Source organism: Sander vitreus, chromosome 6 (assembly GCF_031162955.1).
Source record: "Sander vitreus isolate 19-12246 chromosome 6, sanVit1, whole genome shotgun sequence".
NCBI classification, from domain to species: Eukaryota; Metazoa; Chordata; class Actinopteri; order Perciformes; family Percidae; genus Sander; species Sander vitreus.
Window position 1 is genome coordinate 27,650,338 of NC_135860.1, and position 18,435 is coordinate 27,668,772.

At 41.7% G+C, this 18,435-nt stretch overlaps 1 protein-coding gene across 1 annotated transcript in view; it reads right to left on the reverse strand.

Annotated features, from left to right (window-relative positions):
- Positions 1–497: 497 nt before the first annotated feature.
- Positions 498–18,435, reverse strand: part of adgrb1a (adhesion G protein-coupled receptor B1a) — a 145,601-nt gene continuing 127,663 nt past the window's right edge. Inside the window, exons 25-31 of the mRNA XM_078253605.1 lie at positions 17,479–17,650; positions 13,710–13,805; positions 13,293–13,332; positions 9,801–10,462; positions 5,671–5,706; positions 5,249–5,407; positions 498–1,452 (exon numbers count right to left, since the gene is read on the reverse strand). Of these exons, the coding sequence (XP_078109731.1) occupies positions 1,258–1,452; positions 5,249–5,407; positions 5,671–5,706; positions 9,801–10,462; positions 13,293–13,332; positions 13,710–13,805; positions 17,479–17,650 (1,360 nt within the window). The 3' untranslated portion in view covers positions 498–1,257. The remainder of the gene's footprint in view (positions 1,453–5,248; positions 5,408–5,670; positions 5,707–9,800; positions 10,463–13,292; positions 13,333–13,709; positions 13,806–17,478; positions 17,651–18,435) is intronic.

Sequence of the window (18,435 nt, forward strand, 5' to 3'; positions counted from 1 at the left end):
CAGTAAGAAAGATATTCATAGGCTAAAATCCATTCTGTAGAACTCTGTTGTAATAATTACAATGCTGTACATCAGGACTCCAAATGAGCCTTGTGCTTTCTCTGTGTGCAACCACCATCCCTCACTATGCCTTTATATGTCCTCACCTTTAACCGTCTTACCATATATATATAGATTTAGTAGTCATTTACTCATCTTACACATCGGACACACACATACACACACAAGTCCCTTTTTCCTTCGCGTCTTTGAAAACCACATCATATTTTGCATTTGCTGTATCAAGCCTGCTTGTACTTGGAGAAACGGACTCAAACAGCACGTGTTTTGTTGAACGTGGCTCCTTCTGGACGCACTGACGCCGTCCGTGTTGCCGGCTCTGTGGGGCGGCGGCGTTGAGGATGAGCGAGAAAAGCCCGCCGGCCCGCTCTCTGGGCGTCTCTGAGGTGTCCGGTCGATATGAAGGCAACTTGCCATTTTGGCTGAGGGAAAACATCTTTGATTTTAAGCCCCTCGGTGCTTCGCTTGTCACTGCAGGGCCGACCTCGCCCCGTAAGGATCACGGGGGATAAAGTGGTGGAGCCAAAAGGATTATGTTGAGTCGTAGGATTGGGGGGGGGACGACTGCATCGAGGGTTACATGTGGTGTGTGTTTGGCAGTCTGCCTCGTCCGTTCTCTTTTGAGATTGATGTTGAAAAGAAAAATAAGTCTGGAGGGGATCTCGAGCCGCATACAACAGCGTTCATCACGAGAGAGCGCAGAACAGTGATGCAACGATACTCTCAACAGTGAAACAAAACAAGACATAATCAGGATAATCACATTGTACTCATTTAATACAGGGGTAAACATAGCATGGTTACCTTTTGCTTTGTGGTTCATAACACGGCTATATAATGCACATATAGTAGCTGAGTCTGTCTACCATGTGAGCCACTGTGGTATCTGAGACCATATACAAGAAGATGACCAGTATTTGCAGACAAAAACACCGTCCAAACGTTAAAATGAAACATAGAAAGAGACGCTATTTTCCCGTTCTCTCTTTTTATCGGTTTAATGAATTTTCGGACATTGTGACGCTTCTCTCTCTCTCTCCGCCTCGCCCTCCTTCCCCCTCACGTTCTCGCACCGGGCTTGGTCCAGCCTTTGAGTAGAAATACAGAGCAGGGCAGTGTGTTGTGGTGTGTCTGCTTGTTTGTTTGAGATCTTCGGGGAAGAAAAGGAAGTTGTGGGTGTGAGGCCAGGAATCTTGGTCACACCTCCGTCTGAAGGTCCATGATCTCCTGGCCCACCAGAGGGATGGTGGCGCTGGTCTTCTCCCACTCCACCGTCTGCAGCTCCAGAGGGGAGGCCGCCACTGTCTCCAGGTCCTTCCTCACCCAGGATGGGGGGGAGTGGGTCTTCCTGATGCCCTCCCACACCCTCTTACTCGGGGTCTGCTGCTTGTCCTTAAGAGGAAAAGGACAGAGGGAAAAAAAGACTTGTTTTCTCAGAGATGATGAAATCTGGGATGTATTTCAGATTGTGAGTTTCTTTTGGGGGACCGACTTTACCTCACACTGCATTTTATCTGTATGCCTTCATGATTTCCTACATTTCTTAAAAGACTAGTTTGATAAAAAAAAAGAAAAAAAAAGAAAATGGTCATTTAGTTTTTTTTTTTAACCTGTTTTTTTTTTTAACCTGGACCCTTTTTTCCTGTTTTTGTGTGTTAGTGACTGATAGGAACAACAATCTTTGAAATTGGTCCAGTCTTAAGCATGAACGCAAAAAAACGGCAGCCGCAGACCAGGCTGCAACGTAACCCTGTGGGGCAAATGTGCATCTTCAATTTGGTCCACTAAAAGTCCTTGTTTTGCTGCTGACAGGCTCAGATTATTATTCTACGTGTCTGACAACATTATGGAAAGAGATAGGCCTTTTTAAAACCTCTTTAAGACCTTTCTGTTTAATCAGAAACAGCTCTGAAGTCGCTAGCGCTAAACCCACCAGACTCCATTTAAAAAAACAATACTTTTAGCATGTATAGAGCCAATATATTTTCACATATAAATCTGTAAACTGTGTGTTTATTTCAACCAAAACTGGAGTTGTGATGGTTGGAAAAGTGGAAAGATGACCGAAAATGGGTTTTCATAGTTTTATTTTGTTTCTGTCAACTTTGAATGAAGTGTATTTTTATGATGCTAAAATTACTGTTTATTTACATGAAGTCTGGTGGCATTAGCAAATGCAATTTCACGGATGTTTTTGTTTAAAAAAAAAAAAGGATCTTACTTTTTAACAGAAGGGTCGACAGACACTTAGAATATTAATCTGAGCCTGTCAGTGGCAAAACGAGCACTTTTGTGAAGGTAAATACAAGCTGGACAATTTCCCTATGAACTTACATTGTAGCTTGTTTCGCCGCTGCCGACTGCAGCGATCTTGCTTAATACTGGACCAATGTCAAAGATTGGTGTTCCCATCAGTCGCTTAGACACAAAAACATAGGAAAATAGGGTCCAAGTTGAAAAAAAATGAAGTTACCCATGACACATCACCACCACTCTCATGTCACTGGGAAGTATGGAGCTGGAGCTATGGTTATTAGCTTAGCTTAGCATAAAGACTGTGAAAAGGGATAAACCGCTAGCCTGGCTTTGTCCATACTTAAGAAAAACTACCAACACTGCTAAAGCTCACTGATGATCATGTTTATTCTGTACACAAACATAAATGTAAAAACAACAATTTTTGGTTTTACGATAAACACTTCCTGCTGCACTGCCTCACTTCCCCTGTTCCAGTCTTTATGCTAAGCTAAGCTAAACTACACTAACCACCTCCTAGCTCCAGCTGTAAACTTATCACACAGACCTAAAAGTTCTAATCTTACTCTCAGCGAGAAAGCTGATACCGGTAAACATATACACACATATGTACCGGAATATCAAAGTATTCCTTTAATACCTCTTTTAACAAACCCCTATACAATGGATGCATTTAATCTAAAGTTGGTATATGCACAAACGCTAGCTGGATATGCTAATAAGGACTGAGATGCAAATATGATTGCAGCAGAGGCACGTCCTCAAAACACATCTTGTACCCGCAGTGGAGAAGTTGATCCCTCTGCCTCTTCCACTCAAAATCAAAACTTTTTTTTTTTTTTGGCCTCTGGAAAGAAGCTAAGGTTATGCGATTCTGCAGGGCTATCACAAACTGATTGTGATCTGTAACTAGCAGTGTCAAATAGCTGCACCCTTAATCTGTGAAGTTGGGCTTGGCCATATGCCAGAGAAGACCTGACTCCAAAGCTGTGAAACAAATGGAGATCAGGGGCTTTTTGCAGCAGAAGGAAATGGAAATCATCTGCTGCCATGGATTGACTGCAGCTACAAAGCCAACATGGATTCTCTTATGTAAGTGGTGTTGGTGACTTTGTTGAGGGACTATTTCCCAGCCAATCCAGTCAACCTAGTTTCCCAGTGTTTAGTGGGGGAAAGTATTAGCTTAAGTCACTATTTAGCTAACTCATAGCTTTGCCAAGCATTAAAAAAAAAACAAATCCCATGTAGGTAATATTAATGTCATGAATCTAGGGCTGGGTACCAAATTAAATACTTTTCAGGCACCGACCAAATGGCCTAAGTATCAAGTATCGAAAAAATGCCTCGTCATTCAATACCCAATTTCAATACCTAAGGAGCAAATCTCATCAGCGTCAGTGAGCCAATCAGCATGCAGCATGCTTCTACCAAGATCTAATAATGTCTGTGATTGGCTGTCTAACGTTACACGTCGTAGAGACACGCAGGAACAACTCTACGTTACACACAGAGACGGGCTCATGTAGTAGGAGCTGAAAAATAAATAGAATGATTTGTGCTGCAATGTGTAATGTTGTCATTTATTTTTGTTTTATAAAACTGGTATCGAAAAAAGTATCGTTTAGGAACCAGTATCGAAGTCACGGTATTGGTATCGGTACCGTTATAGAATATTTTTAAATGATACCCAGCCCTACTTGAATCTCAACACTACATTATTAACTGTAAAGTCTAAAGTGAGAGGGTGTAGCTCTAATCATTTCTGCAACAGCAATGTTAGTTAACTGGCAGTAACTGGATGGGCATGCAACTCTTAATCATCAGTAAGACGGGCAACTGTGTTAGAAGAGATAGATTCTTTAATTCTCAGATTTGCTTGGCTGGCTTCATCTCGGTAGCGACGGTCATTGAGGTCACTGGGTATTGTAATTTTGCAGCTGTTCTCCATACACAATGGGAAGTTGAAATCATTTAAACTAATGGCCATAACATAAGCCTGTATGGTTTAATTATTTTATGTCTTTTGCTATTCTCACTGGGTATTGTATATCTACTTGAAACACATGACATGCATAGACGCACAGTCAGAGAAAGTAGAGACACTTTTAAAACCTAACCAATATGGCCCTCATGTCGGGTCAGGCTGTTCTCATGAACCATTCGTACAAAAAAGCTACGTAAAGGTATGCACTGTAATTCGGAAGCGTTCCACGTATTTTTTGCTATATGCACCAAAGTTACTGCTGCTGTAAAGGAGCGCTGTGGACCGAGGAGGAAGGAGGTTGGGATGGATGGGTGGGTCCTAAAACACCGTGCTTTCAAGCCGGAGAGCGGAGTTGGCTTCCCAGGGAAAACAAAAGACTTTCACCCACAAAATGTGTGTTCCTTGGGAGTGGTTTAATCCTAACTTTTTCCTAAACTTACGTTTTGGTGCCTAAACTTAACTGTCATCGCCGCATGACGCTCACATTTTGTCGTCTAAAATCAACTGTAATGTCCGCTGAAACGACCGACAGCTCGCGGTGCTCTGTACCCGGCTCAAAGTCAACTTTTATCGGGTAGACTCAACTACCAACTGCCACTAAATCTTCCACAAAAAATTCCACAAATCATCTGACAAGTTGTATAATTTGGAAGAACCTTTTAAATATTTCTCACATTTGGAGTGACAATGTGTACTTGGCTAAATTTGTAGTTGAAGTTTATATGCTCACCCCCCTTGATGCCCCCACAGCTAATGTCTTCTGACACTGACATTGTAAGCAGAAAATCTAACCTTTAAAATGGCTGCACTAATAATTAACCACTCAAGAGTGGTGATTTGTGCTAATGGTACGAGAAAAGGAGAATATTAGATATAGGAAGGGGGGAGGGAAGGGGTGGGGGTGGGTGGGTGGTGGGGGGCAGAACAGAATAAAGTTAAACTCTTTACACTCATGTTGGTCTTGTCGCTGCTGGCAGAGGACACACTCCATCTTTTGGCAGCTTTGGCATCAACAGGTGGGGATTCTCTATCCTTGTCTGCACTGTGAATCTTCCTGTTCAGGTCCTGAAACATGTCCTGGTGGCGTTTCCGGGTGTGCATAATCTTCTACACAGGGACATTGCACGTTACGCACAGGGTAAACAGCACAGGCTAAAAAGCACAGGCTAAACAGCACAGGCTACCATCAATGCTACTTTACCCCCCTTTCACATTGAATGTCTCGAATCTCAACACTACAGTCACACCCAAGCTTTGAATAAATCTGATAATTGTATGCAAGCCATCAAGACATCAGCTCTTCTCTAAAGAGTCTAAAATAAAAAAATAAAAAAAATAGGCTCTGTAGGAATCAAAGAGACTAAAATTACCTCAAAGTCAAGCTCTGCATAGCGTGATTTTCGTCTCTGGGGGGGGGAGATGAGACAGAGAGATTAAAGATGTATTTTGGTTAGTGTGTGCCTTGTGAGCAGAGAAACGCTCAAGTGTTTCATTGTGTATATCCACATCAGCCAGTCAAGAAAGGGTGTTTGAGGGCAGCGAGTCATGAGGGAGGAAACCTGCTGGTCATTCTGACCCTGTTGGCACAAGTTTGCAGTTAACAGATTGTGACCGAAGGACCTTTAAGTCCTCCATCCCCGAGTGGAGAAGGGAAAACCTGACCTTCAGGCCGCTTGGTTACCGTGGCAGCTGCTGCCTCTCACGGCATTATGGAAGTGTGTTTTGCCCCGGAGAGAAAAGACACCAGCAGGCAGATGTCCAGGCTGCTGTGTGCTGATCACTGTGTCGTCTCATCGTGACACTGCTGTCGGCACTCGGAGCCGAGTGAAAACTAATCTGTTTAAAGATGCTGTCCTTACACGGGGCCGCAAAACGCTGCATGGGATACTTCTGGTGATGGAGGATTTGTTATGGATGAAATAAGAGGGCTTGTTGCCTTGTGGTTAGCATCAGAGAGGGGATGACCTAAGCATACAATAAATGCAGCTCCGTGCTGCTCCGTGGAGATCTAATTAATGATAATTCTATTTATGTCTATGATTTAATATTCAGTTTATTAATGTGTAGCTCCCTAGTTGATCACTTGTGTTAATCATTTCCCTACAACGGAGAGTGTGCTAATGCTGTGTGGATCAAACATGGCATGTGGCACAATACATGGCACATAGCCTAGATGATTCTAGAAAAAAATTATATATATATATATATATATATATATATATATATTCAATTTCAATGCAATTTTATTTTGTGTTAAATCACAACAGGATATAGTAGGTTTAGACCACACTCCATAATTTACAAAGATCCACCAATTCCCCTCCTTCAAGAACAAGCATTTGTTGCGACAGTGGTGCGGAAATGCTTCCTTTTTACAGGGAGAAACCTTGGACAGACCCTGACTCTTGGTGGGCGGTGGGTATATATACTAGCCGATATGAATGGCTGCTGTCCATGGTAAATGAAAGATGGGGGACAAAACAGTAAGCTGGCATGATATATGGCATCATTCACATTGATATATGAATAAGAAAAGAAACACAGCAGTTTATGCTAATTATAAGTTAAGCGTGGAATTACCAGAAGTACAGTGGCTCTCATGGTTCATCCATTAATGTGTCCTTTTCCACAGCACTCATTCAATCAGTAGAGCAACTTTACAGTGGCGGTTCTGGAGCATTGGGTGGGGCCACATGCGACTTTAGGGTTACCAAATATATTAAGCACAAGTGTTATACAGCACCAACCCTCCATTGCTTTGGTTCTACAAAAGACTAACAATACTAGGCCTGGAAAACTCGATTCCTTTTAAGGATTCGGGTTATTCTGAGTCACTCATTAAACTGATCCGGGTTGTGCGAGTCACTTGAGTCACTTGAGTCAGTATTGTATGCTACATCCAAGGCGAGCTTTTGATTTGGATAAAATGCAACCTCTTTAATGTAAATTCCATGCGCCCCTTTTTCATGTATGTATGTATGCATTTAATGTTTTCAACGTGTATGTGTATCTGTACTTGAATAATAAAGTTTTTTGAAGACAAAAAAAACATGAGTTGTCGGCAAGGTGAGCTTACGGACTATCTGCTTGCCCTAATTGCATTTTAACATACTACATTTATACACCAAACCTTTACCTTTACCCACTCGCTCGTCTGAATCAGATCCACTCATAACAACGTAGCCGGCTGATTCGCGGGATTGACTGACTCCCACGAGAACTCACGAGTCATCACCAACTCATGAGTCATCGAGGACTCGTGAGTTGTTGGCAACTCATGAGTTGTCTGCGAGCGGAGCCAGCCGAGCTGAGGCGAGCTTGTAATGTTTCGGACTGTCTGCTCGACCTAATTGCATTTAACATACTACATTTATACACCAAACTACAGTAGGCCTAGCTAGGCTACGTGCAGAACATTTTATGTTATTTCAGAAGTGAAAGAATGGCTTTTGTTGTGGATTTGCTTTACGCTGATCTTGAGGAGAGACTTGTCTGAATCAGATCCACTCATATAGCCAGCTGATTCGCGCGAGAACTCATGAATCACCGACAACTCATGAATCCCCGACAACTCATGAGCCCTCGTTGACTCGTGAGTTCTCGAGTGAATCCCATGGTCTGCAAGCTTCCGGCTCTGAGTCTGCGGGTCGGGACTGTCTCTCTGCTCACTCAGGCGCTTGAGTTGACTTGTGGAGTTGTCGTTGCCTACGAAATTGTAAGTTATAAAGCTTTTTGCAGCTAAGATGGCTAGCATAGTAGAAGCTAATGTTGCAAGAGGTTTGTGTGTGGCGCTGTTATCATTTTAGATTGAATTGTAGTAGGACTCAACTGAACCGGGTTAATGATACTAGAGACTCGCGATTCGTGAGTCAATTTAAAGACTCGGGTTTAAGATCCGAGTGAATCACGACTCGAACAGGTCTAAACAATACACATATAACTTAAACACAAGAATACTCATTCAGTGTTAAGCTACATTTTATTTATCACTGCACATGAATAATATCCCCTTTGGGGATAAAGGTATGAAAATATTTGCCAATTTAAGGGGGGCAGAGGGGGGTTGAGGCTTAACATTAAGGGGACAAGCCCACCCCCTAGAACCGCCACTGCAACTTTAACAGAACTCCTGAACACGAATAGTGTTTTTATTCACTCATTTATTCCAATCAGTTCTACTTGGGACGCATTGTCGATACTGTTAATGAAACTCACCACTTCCTGCAGACGTTTCACATTAAAATGCCCTTTATGTGTAATGCCGGGTTCAGACTACATGGATATTTCCGTCTGTTAAGATGGTCAGATTGGGCAATTAAAGAATCATAACTTATTGTCGTGACTTGCTCTGGTTACTTTGAGGTTCTCCAACTTGAAAATCCGACTTCAGGTGGCCATGTTTCCAACTTAGAACTCGTAAAGTCCGACTTCTGAGTACAAATGAAACGCATTATGATTTCCGGAAACAAGAATGTAAAAAAACAATGGCATCCAGAGCGCTGTTTATGATTCTGGCTGTGTGTTTGGAAAAGCCTAAAAAACGAAAGAAAAAACGACTGTGACCTTTCCTTTGTCCCACCGAGCAGCACCAACATCTGTCCTCTTTCGCTTCGCCGTGTTTACAGCGGAAGAGCTCTTATTGGTCAACATCACAGGAGACATCAGGGAATTTGTTATAGTGGACGAAAAAAGGCAAAACATTCTGCCACGCTAGCCTATTTGTCGGGACGTCGTGAGTAGGGGTGGGGGAAAAATCGATACAGCATAGTATCGCAATATTTTCCACGCAATAACAGCGTATCGTAACACAAGTATTGTGATAATATCATATCGTGACATAAGTATCGCGATAATATCGCATTGTGACATAAGTATTGTGATAATATGTATCGTGACATAAGTCGCGTGATAATATGTATCGTGACATAAGTCGCGTGATAATATGTATCGTGACACAAGTATCACAATTATATCATATCGTGACATAAGTATCGCGATAATATCGTATCGTGGGGTCGTCCCGGATGCGGTGTAGGTTGTTGTCTACTATGATACACTGCACGGGATAAAACCATCAACGGTTTCTCCTGACACCCTACGTCTGTGCAGGAAGTTTTATTGACAGAAGTTTAGCAGTGCTTGAAAAACAACAAATTAGAAAGGATTTGAAAGAATGACTTATTGAGAACAGTACTTCGGACGAGGTTGAAGTGGTGAATGGGCACTAAAGCAAAAAGCATCAACAGCATTAAAACAAGAAGATCAGAGAATGAGGAGACTTCTTACTACAATGTGATCAAAATTGAAATGTTAAACAGGACAAATGAAAGGCTTATCTCTAATATAAACCAGTTTCAAATAAAGGCCTGGTTCTTGAGAATGTATGCCAAGTAGTAGAATTACAAAACACAAGTTTACATGCATGTCTTATTTGAAGTATGAAGTGTGAGGCTGATAATGCATTGCTATGACAAGACTATGCTGATGTGTAGTGTCTTACCTCCAGTGAGCTCATGGAAAGCGTGGAGACGGTCTCACTCTTGGACATCACACCAGAGTTTCCGGAATCTCCCCCGTCGCACATGTTGTTGGCCGCATGGGAGTCTCTGGGCATATTCTGCAGATTGTGTACAGGCGAGTCTCTGTCAGAGCATGACACACTGATCTGGTCGGCGGGAAGGCTCTTCAGCCCAAAGCCAGGCACCGGCTCTCCGCTGGCAGGGTTAGCCAGGTGAATGAGCCTGGTCTGAGGCAGCTGCTCAATGCCCATGTTGTACTTGGCTGTCTGCTCCTCTTTCCCCTTGGCCAGCTTCAGGGTTCCCGTATTGTTGCTCGGCAGGATGACGTACCCCGGGCCTTTGCCTGGGCCCTCGGAGCTGCTCCCCTCGCCGTTTCCTCGAGGCAGCTCTCCGTCCAGCTGCTTGAAGAGCTCGCCGTCGCAGATGTAGATGGATTTGGCGCCTGGCAGCTCTGTGCTGATTCCCTTGGAGGGACCCTTCTCCCTGCGCAGGGTCAGAGTGTGGCTGGTGTAGTCTGCCACGTTCTGCAGGTGAACCTTGGCCATGCTGGCCGGCATGGTGTTGAAGTTGGAACCCTTCTGAAGAGTGAGGGTCCCAGCGGAGGCCTTCTCCTCCCCCTGGAGAGATGAGCGCTTCATAGTGCCTGGAGGCAACAGAAAGACAGAGTAAGACTGTGGTCTGATTTACCTGCTTGGGGGCCATGGGGGTTACCTCGCACGGCAGCTGGATTCTCGCTGTATCACGAGATAACTCGAGAATCGTGGGATCACGTCATACGAAAATCCATCTTGTCAGGCTTTAAGCAGTGGTGGAAGAAGTATTCAGATCGTTACTTAAGTAAAAGTACTAATACCACACTGTAAAAGTACTCTGTTACAAGTAAACGTCCGCATTGACAATGTTACCTATGTAAAAGTCTGTAAGTATCATCAGGAAAATGTACTTCAAGTGTTAAAAGTAAAAGCACTCAATGCAGCACCTCAAATTTGTACTTAAGTACAGTACTTGAGTAAATGTACTTAGATAGATTACACCACTGGCTTCAAGTAATGTGTTTGCGTCTGAACTACCAGCCTACCGAACCAATCAGCTTCTGGGGAGGAGCTACTGGCTATGAGCATTGTTTAGGTGTGACGGCCACGACTGTTAGTTCAAAACAACAATGGCGGACGTGATGGCTGAAGGTTCATCCAATCACCTACCAAAAGTGTCTGCCCTTTCCCAAACAGTTTTCAATGACGGCTTCTCAGATGGTTCTGTGTTAACAAGCATCTGGTGTGTCGGGCTAGGGTCACGGGGGGGCCCTGGCCACATTATTCATTCAAATCACACGTATTGTGTTGTTGTCAAGTAAACTAATAAAATACAAATGTATTTATTAATATGCATTTTTTAAAACTACATTTTGAAACTGTGCTTCTCACAAAGACGGGGTCTCAAGATAATAAGGGATGTAGCAATTATCTTGGCTGGTACTGTTATTTAGTCTCACAAAGATAACTCAGGGCTTTTGGGACCACAGGGACCTGGGGCCCCGACAGCAGCTGCCAGCTTTCCTCAGTCAATAATCCAGCCTGGGGTTGGACAGATACTGAAGCAACCCTCTACAAAGACTCAAATGTGGTTTTCTCAGTACTACTGTATCTAGCTCTATAGGTATGAACCACTATGTATAATTGTAAATTAACTATTTTTTTAGCAATAAACACTGGTTAAGCTATGGTATAAAAAGATACTGGTATCTGCATTTATATCAGCAGTTAAGTAAGGAGGCATTGTAGTTCAGACATGACAAATGTTTTTTTGAGGCAACATAGAAACCATCACCATTACCACTGTCACTGTAAATTAGAGAACAATGACAAAGTCACAACTGTGACCAAAATAATCAAAACTATTTATCACCCTTCAAACACTCATATCAGTCTAAACCTGCTGAGTGCTCTAAAAAAGTGACAACAACAACAATAGGAACTTGTTTGTTAAAGGGTAACTTCTTTTTTTTCAACTTGGACCATATTTTCCTATGTGTTGTGTCTAACTGACCCAGAATTAAGCAAGATGTAACGCTAATGGGCCATTGTGCACCTACATCCACTGAAAGTGCTTGTTTTACCACTGACATGCGTAAACAAGTAAGATCATTTTTGTGTAACATGAAACTCGCTGTCGCCAAACTCACCAGACTCTATTTAAATAAACAGTAATTTTGTCATCGTAGAACACACTTCATTTAAAGTCGACAGAAACAAAATAAAACTATCAAAAGCTGTCTTGGTTGGTCTTTCCACTGTTCCAACAATCACCACTCTAGTTTGCTTGAAATGAACCCTTAATTCACCTATTTACATGTAAACATATGCTGGCTCTACACACTAAAAGTACTGATTATTTTAAATTGTGTTTGTTTGACGATGATTTTTTTTTGCTGTTTCTGTTTAAACAAAAAGGATCTTACCCTTTAAGGAAAAGGTCTATCTCTGTAAGGATCCTTTCCATAATGTTGTCAGACACTTAGAATAATAATCTGAGTCTGTCAGTGGTAAAACAGACTTTTAGTCGACGCAAACTGACAATGCGCATTTGCCATATAGGATTACATGGCAGCGTTCTCGCTCAATACTGGAACAATTTCAAAGATTGTTGTTCACATTAGTCACCTAGACACCAATGCATGGGAAAATAGGGTCCATGTTGAAAAAACAAAAACAAAATTACCCTTTGGAATATCTCAACTGCGAGTACATGGCTGACATCGGGCTTGCCTTGACCCTATGACCCAACCTCATTTCACTATAACAACTGCTGGCTTGTTATGCTTATGGCAGGATACATATCCCATACCATGTCCAGGCGGGTAAACAACATCAGACAGTGCTATATCCACAACACTAAATATCTTACAACCGCTCTCTGTGCTCCCACTTTCTACTCAAAAACAATCATCTCTCCCTGTTCTTTTCTGTCTTTTCTCGATCTGGCCTGTCTGTGTCTCAATAGCTTTTCTGCTCCAGATGCTTTTCTTGATATCCTGTCTCAAGAGATAATCACATTTTCACTCCCAGCTGATATCACAGCAGAGCCAGTATCTGATGCAGCACTGTCGGGAGGGACTTAATTATACAGCGGCAGTGTAGGAGAGACTCAGACAGCCCTATTTATCTGCATATAACTGCTCAGCACACGTTCATCCCACTCCCAACAGCCTGGGCTAAACGGCCTTATGCAGCATTAATGTGCAGTATTACTTGTCAGAACAGCTCGTTGGTGAAGGGAGGCTACTGTGATGTTGATTGTAAGACACAAGTGCAGAACTGAGGGGGAACATGCCTCACATCTGTTTCGACAACACTGAGGAATTTGGAGCAGTTGAAATACAGAGAGGAGGCACAAAGAGACATCTGTAGCGTTTGAATAGCATTCCCCAAAGTCAAGTCAAACACAAAATCCAACACACTCAACCTGGAGCTTACCTGATCTGCAAGCCATATCCACGTCTTTCTCAAAGTCAGTCTGAGGACAGAAGACAATACATATTGTATTTAGTGTGCACCCTGCCAGTAGGGGTGGGCACTATGGAGAAAATCAAATATCACAAATTTTAGATAATCATTAGTAATGTGGATATAATAACTAAGTAGGTAAAGGGAAATAAAAGAACAGCTACAACAGTCTGGTAAGTTCAGAAAATGACATCACTTTACTGTAATGCAGCCTTTAAAACCAGGAAAAGACAACACTTGTCATATTACGATATTACGATATCCAAAATTCAAGACAATATCTAGTCTCATATATCGAAATTGATATAACATTGATATATTGCCAAGCCCTACCTGCCAGTATTGAATAATAAGGTGAAACTAACAAACATATGCATATATTCATACCATGAGCTGAGCATGGCCATTCTGGAAAGATCCTCCTGAATCTCCATTAGCGTCCTCCTGGCGGTCAACCACACGGCACTTCACTGCCTCCTGGACCTGTCGCAAATCATGAGATCACAATCTTAGTACTGGTAGTATGTATAAATATCACGTTTCAAATAAAGAGTTTTTGTCTAGAACCACCACTCAACCCAAATTACCCCTTGATCAATATGGTGATGTTGATCAATATGGTGATGATGGTCCATGGCCCATGATTTGCGCCATGATCTCAAAATGTTAAGTCCTTAGAGAGTGCATCTTGTATCTTGCATCAATGTGTTTGTTTTGGTGAGAAACCCCTGACCTTTCCTAGAAACTAATCAGTACACAACAATAACTAAGTGAGTGGCCTTTTTATAAAAAAAAATGGCTAAAGAAGTCTACAGTCCTTGTAGTCCTAGAGGCTGCAATGTTCATCACACCATGAAAAAACTAAAGTAAAGTACCAAACGAACAAAGAAATCTTAGAGACTTAAAATTAGCCAGGCTAAAAGGTCTGGGCTACAAGTTTGTCCGAATGGCTGCACTACAAGCTGAAGTTCATGGGGTCATAAAAATCAAAATGCCTCACCCCTTCGAGAGCCTGATTGTGTTCAATGTCATGGCCATCTGCACTCCCCCCCATACACAATGGACCTCATCATGGACCATGTTGCATCATGACTATTTTGCAAGAGACGAAATGTGAGCTATTGGTGAAGCTAGAAGTCTCCCAAATAATTAATCATCCTCCAATTTCACTTAGTTCTACTTTTCTATATTGTCAATACAACTCATTGCTACAATGTTTCACATTAAAAGCCTTCTAGCATCTTAGGGGCATGATCTTTCCCTTTCCTGGCAGGGTTGTAATGTAGGAAGTGTTGAGTTCCAGGAACTGAACACGGATCAAAAGAACAAGTACACAGTAGATGTGATTAGAATCATTTAGTGGATGTTTCTGGTAAAAATTGAACGCAGAGCACCTGAGTTGTGATGATGATATAATTATGTGGTTTTAGTGCTGTAGAAATGTACAAATCCTTCATTTATCAGTAGCCTATAGATCTTGGCTAAAAGACTTGATGGCAGGACGACATGCCAAAGTCCTTGGGGGTCATTAAACTAAAAAGGGTTGATTCCACTGAGGGCATGTATGTGCCCAAAGAATGCCATGGCCATCTGCAAATTAGATGATTGTGTATGCAAAGTTCACATTTTAGCGTGCTATAGGTGAGCTCACTGACATCAGCCCATTAGATTTAAATATTTCTTTTTAACATACTACACTTTTGGCAGAATGGTTTGGTTATAGGAAAGGTTAAGGGTTTCCCAAAAAAAATACACATGTACACATATGCACTATGTAAAGTCTAAACATTTTTGAGATCATGGTGCTCATCACGGGCTATGGACCATCGTGACCATATTGATCAAGGGGTTCTTTTGGTTGATGTTGGTTTTAGATGAAAAGTCTGTGGGTCACAAAAATCCTTAGACCAAAGTGTTGATTAAATAAATGTATAGACCGACTGAAGTGACATACCAGACTGCCCTCAACAAAGAAACGTCAGTATAGTTTGATTGTGCAAGCAGCTGATATCACCGATATTTTACGTTGGTTGTTAGGCAGTGACCTCTAGTGGCCGTAGTAATTATCGTAGGAGCAAGCCAAGAAACAAAGGATGAAGTAAGGTGATGTAGTATAGGACCCAACATCTGTGTAGGTAGGAAAGTCGGGCAGGTAGATTGGTCAAACAAACATAGGACCTTCTCCCAGGAGACCGGTGTTTGTTTCCCGCGTGAAACCAAAAGTCAATGGCAACTTTTTTAGTCATGTAGTTACGTTGGTGAAGTAGTTACGTTGAAGTAGTATCATCTGTGACTCATTTTAGGCCAAACAATGATCTTTTCCTAAACCCTAACCAACTTAACTTGTTCCGTTTCACACCGCTAAATACTTTATATTAATGAACGTTCTTTACATTTAAGCCATCGCTAAATGAGTTGATACAAAGCTCAATAACACTATCAGCTCCACACAACTCTCTCTGTATTTCGATCATATGATTAAAATTGCAACCGCGTTCACATGTTACGGAATGTGATTATAGCAGCTATAGTGCGGCTCTTTCAAGACGTTAAATAGAACGGTCATATATGTTGTTTTGGAAGTCATTGACACACAACCTAGTGTGTCATTTAGGTATGACAATGTGTTTCCCATGATATTTATTATACAACTGATCAATACTGTGCTACCTTTCATGGGAAAAGCATAAACTGAATTCCATATTAGTATACAAAGGATAAAGTTCTATACAGCGTTTATAGCCTCAAATTAGTCTACAAAAAAAGAAGAAAAAAATCTAGACTTGCGTTACAAGACCTTCCTCCACAGCGCTGCAGAGGAAGGTCTGGCTAGTCCACACAGCATTCTGGGATGGGAGAAAAACGTGTTCTGGTTTATCGGCATTTCTTTAAACCAATCACAATCATCTTGGCCGGTGCTAAGCGCCAGACGGAGCCATGGTGCCTCTGCAAAACAGCCTCGGGAAGGAACTTGTTTTGGTGGAACATGTAAGTTCAAAAGTAGTTTTAGTCGTGTAACAGAAAACTCAGATTGGACAGATAGTCTAGCTAGCTGTCTGGATTTACCCTGCAGAGATCTGAGGAGCAGTTAACCATAGTCCTCAGAAATCCACCAGAGTTTAGAACGCCAACACAAAGAAAGAGGAAGGTGGACGAACATCCGGCCAAAAATAAGGGACATCCGGCGGATCATCCGGCGGCACCGGAGCAATCTCGTAAATGAAACGTCGTCGATATACACTAGCCTCAAAGATATATATATATATATATATATATTTAGGCTGTCAATCGATTAAAAAATGTAATCTAATTAATTACATACTCTGTGATTAATTAATCGAAATTAATCGCATACATAATTAACGGTGCCTGAACCGATACTTTTTAAGAAAGTAAAAAAAAGAAAAGAAAAAAAAGGTACTAAACAACAGTTGGTGACATTAAAGAACGGCTTGTTTATTGCTAAGGCCATATGGTCAAAATGAAATGATTTAATAATAATGTATAACAATAACAATAACTAATTTCGGTAGTAAATTGCTGTTGAACCATCAGATGGGAAAAGGACATTTACAATAACTTCAAATGCACCACGAGGCTGTAGTTTACCAGTTTCATTGAACGCACTGTCTGTGTTGTTTCTCCGACGGCAGCTGCAGATTGTTACATACCGGTGTTGAATCTCTACAGTAAAACACAGTCAAACTTTACACCGTTTAGCGTTAGCTGTCAGCATTGTAACCGTGTTTATCCAGCTACTAGCTAGCGGTAGGCTAACGTTAGCTGCTGTCGAGTATAGTGTTAACTAGCGTCATGTGCAGCGGTGTTTGTGTTTCAGATCATCAGAGAGAAGCGCAGACATATCAGTGGCACCAGATTTCGGTAGCCAGGGTTGGCAGGAAGAAGATATTTACAAGTGAATGTTCCAATTAATAATCCAGGCAGAACATTCTCGTCTCCCTCCTTCATTTTACAGTCCAATGGTGGCTAGAACGGCTCCGGGTCAAACGTCAATATGGAATGGATTAATCGGCGGGTTTTTTTTAACGCGTTATTTGTTCTCAGATTAATTAATCGAAATGAACACGTTATTTTGACAGCCCTAATATATATATATACTGTATATATACATAAAGTCGGTGGTCATGTGAGGTACCTCTCTGCGCAGGATGCAGTGTACCATGACAATAACGAAGCCTTCCAGGGAATCAAATACAGCAAAGAGGATCTGGAAGAGCGCAGAACGCCGGTCAGTGATGGCGAGGACAGCTGACATCCATGTGAGGGCCAGAAGGGGCAAAACCACACAGGAGCTCCACAGTGATGCCCTGCAGGATGGGAAGGGGAACCACAGTCAAGGACAGCACTACTAAACCTTTGTCAACATGACACAGGGTAAGCTTACAATGTTGTCTGACAGTTATGCTGTAAGACATTTGATATTTGGCATTAGCTAAGATTATTAGATTTTTATTTTTTTTTACATTTAAGGCAAGCTTCCAAACAAAACAATTCCAAGAGATAAACTGGATTTATTTCCCTTTGTAAGATTAAAAACAGTAGACAATGTAATCTAATGCTAATTGCCCACGGTGTTAGCATAGTGTTAGCAGCCTTTAACTCTAACCATGCATAAATACATAACGTCACAACAAATAATTATGTTACTAACACAGACAAAAACATACATCCATTATCTGCAGATATATATGTTCATAATTCACATATATTACATGCATGTATGTTTAAGATGGTTCAGTCAAACCAAAGAGGATCTACTGCCACAGGAAAGAGAAGGAGTGATGGTGAGCAGTGGGGAAAAACGAGTGTAATGAAGCTGAAACAGAATGCAAAGACAAACAGAGGCAGAGCAGAGAAGGACAGAGAGATAGAGAGAGGAAGAGTCTGAAGAAGTGTCATTCCCGTTGCTCGCACTTTGCTGTTCTTGTTCTTTTTTCTTGACTCTATTTGTTTTAATGTGCACATCAGGAATGAACGAGAACAATATGATTATTTTACTGAACCTATTCAATAGGTGCTAACATTTATTTTTAGTTAGATAATATTCCAGAAGTGGAAAAAGTACTTTATTCAAGTAAAATGTTCCAAATTG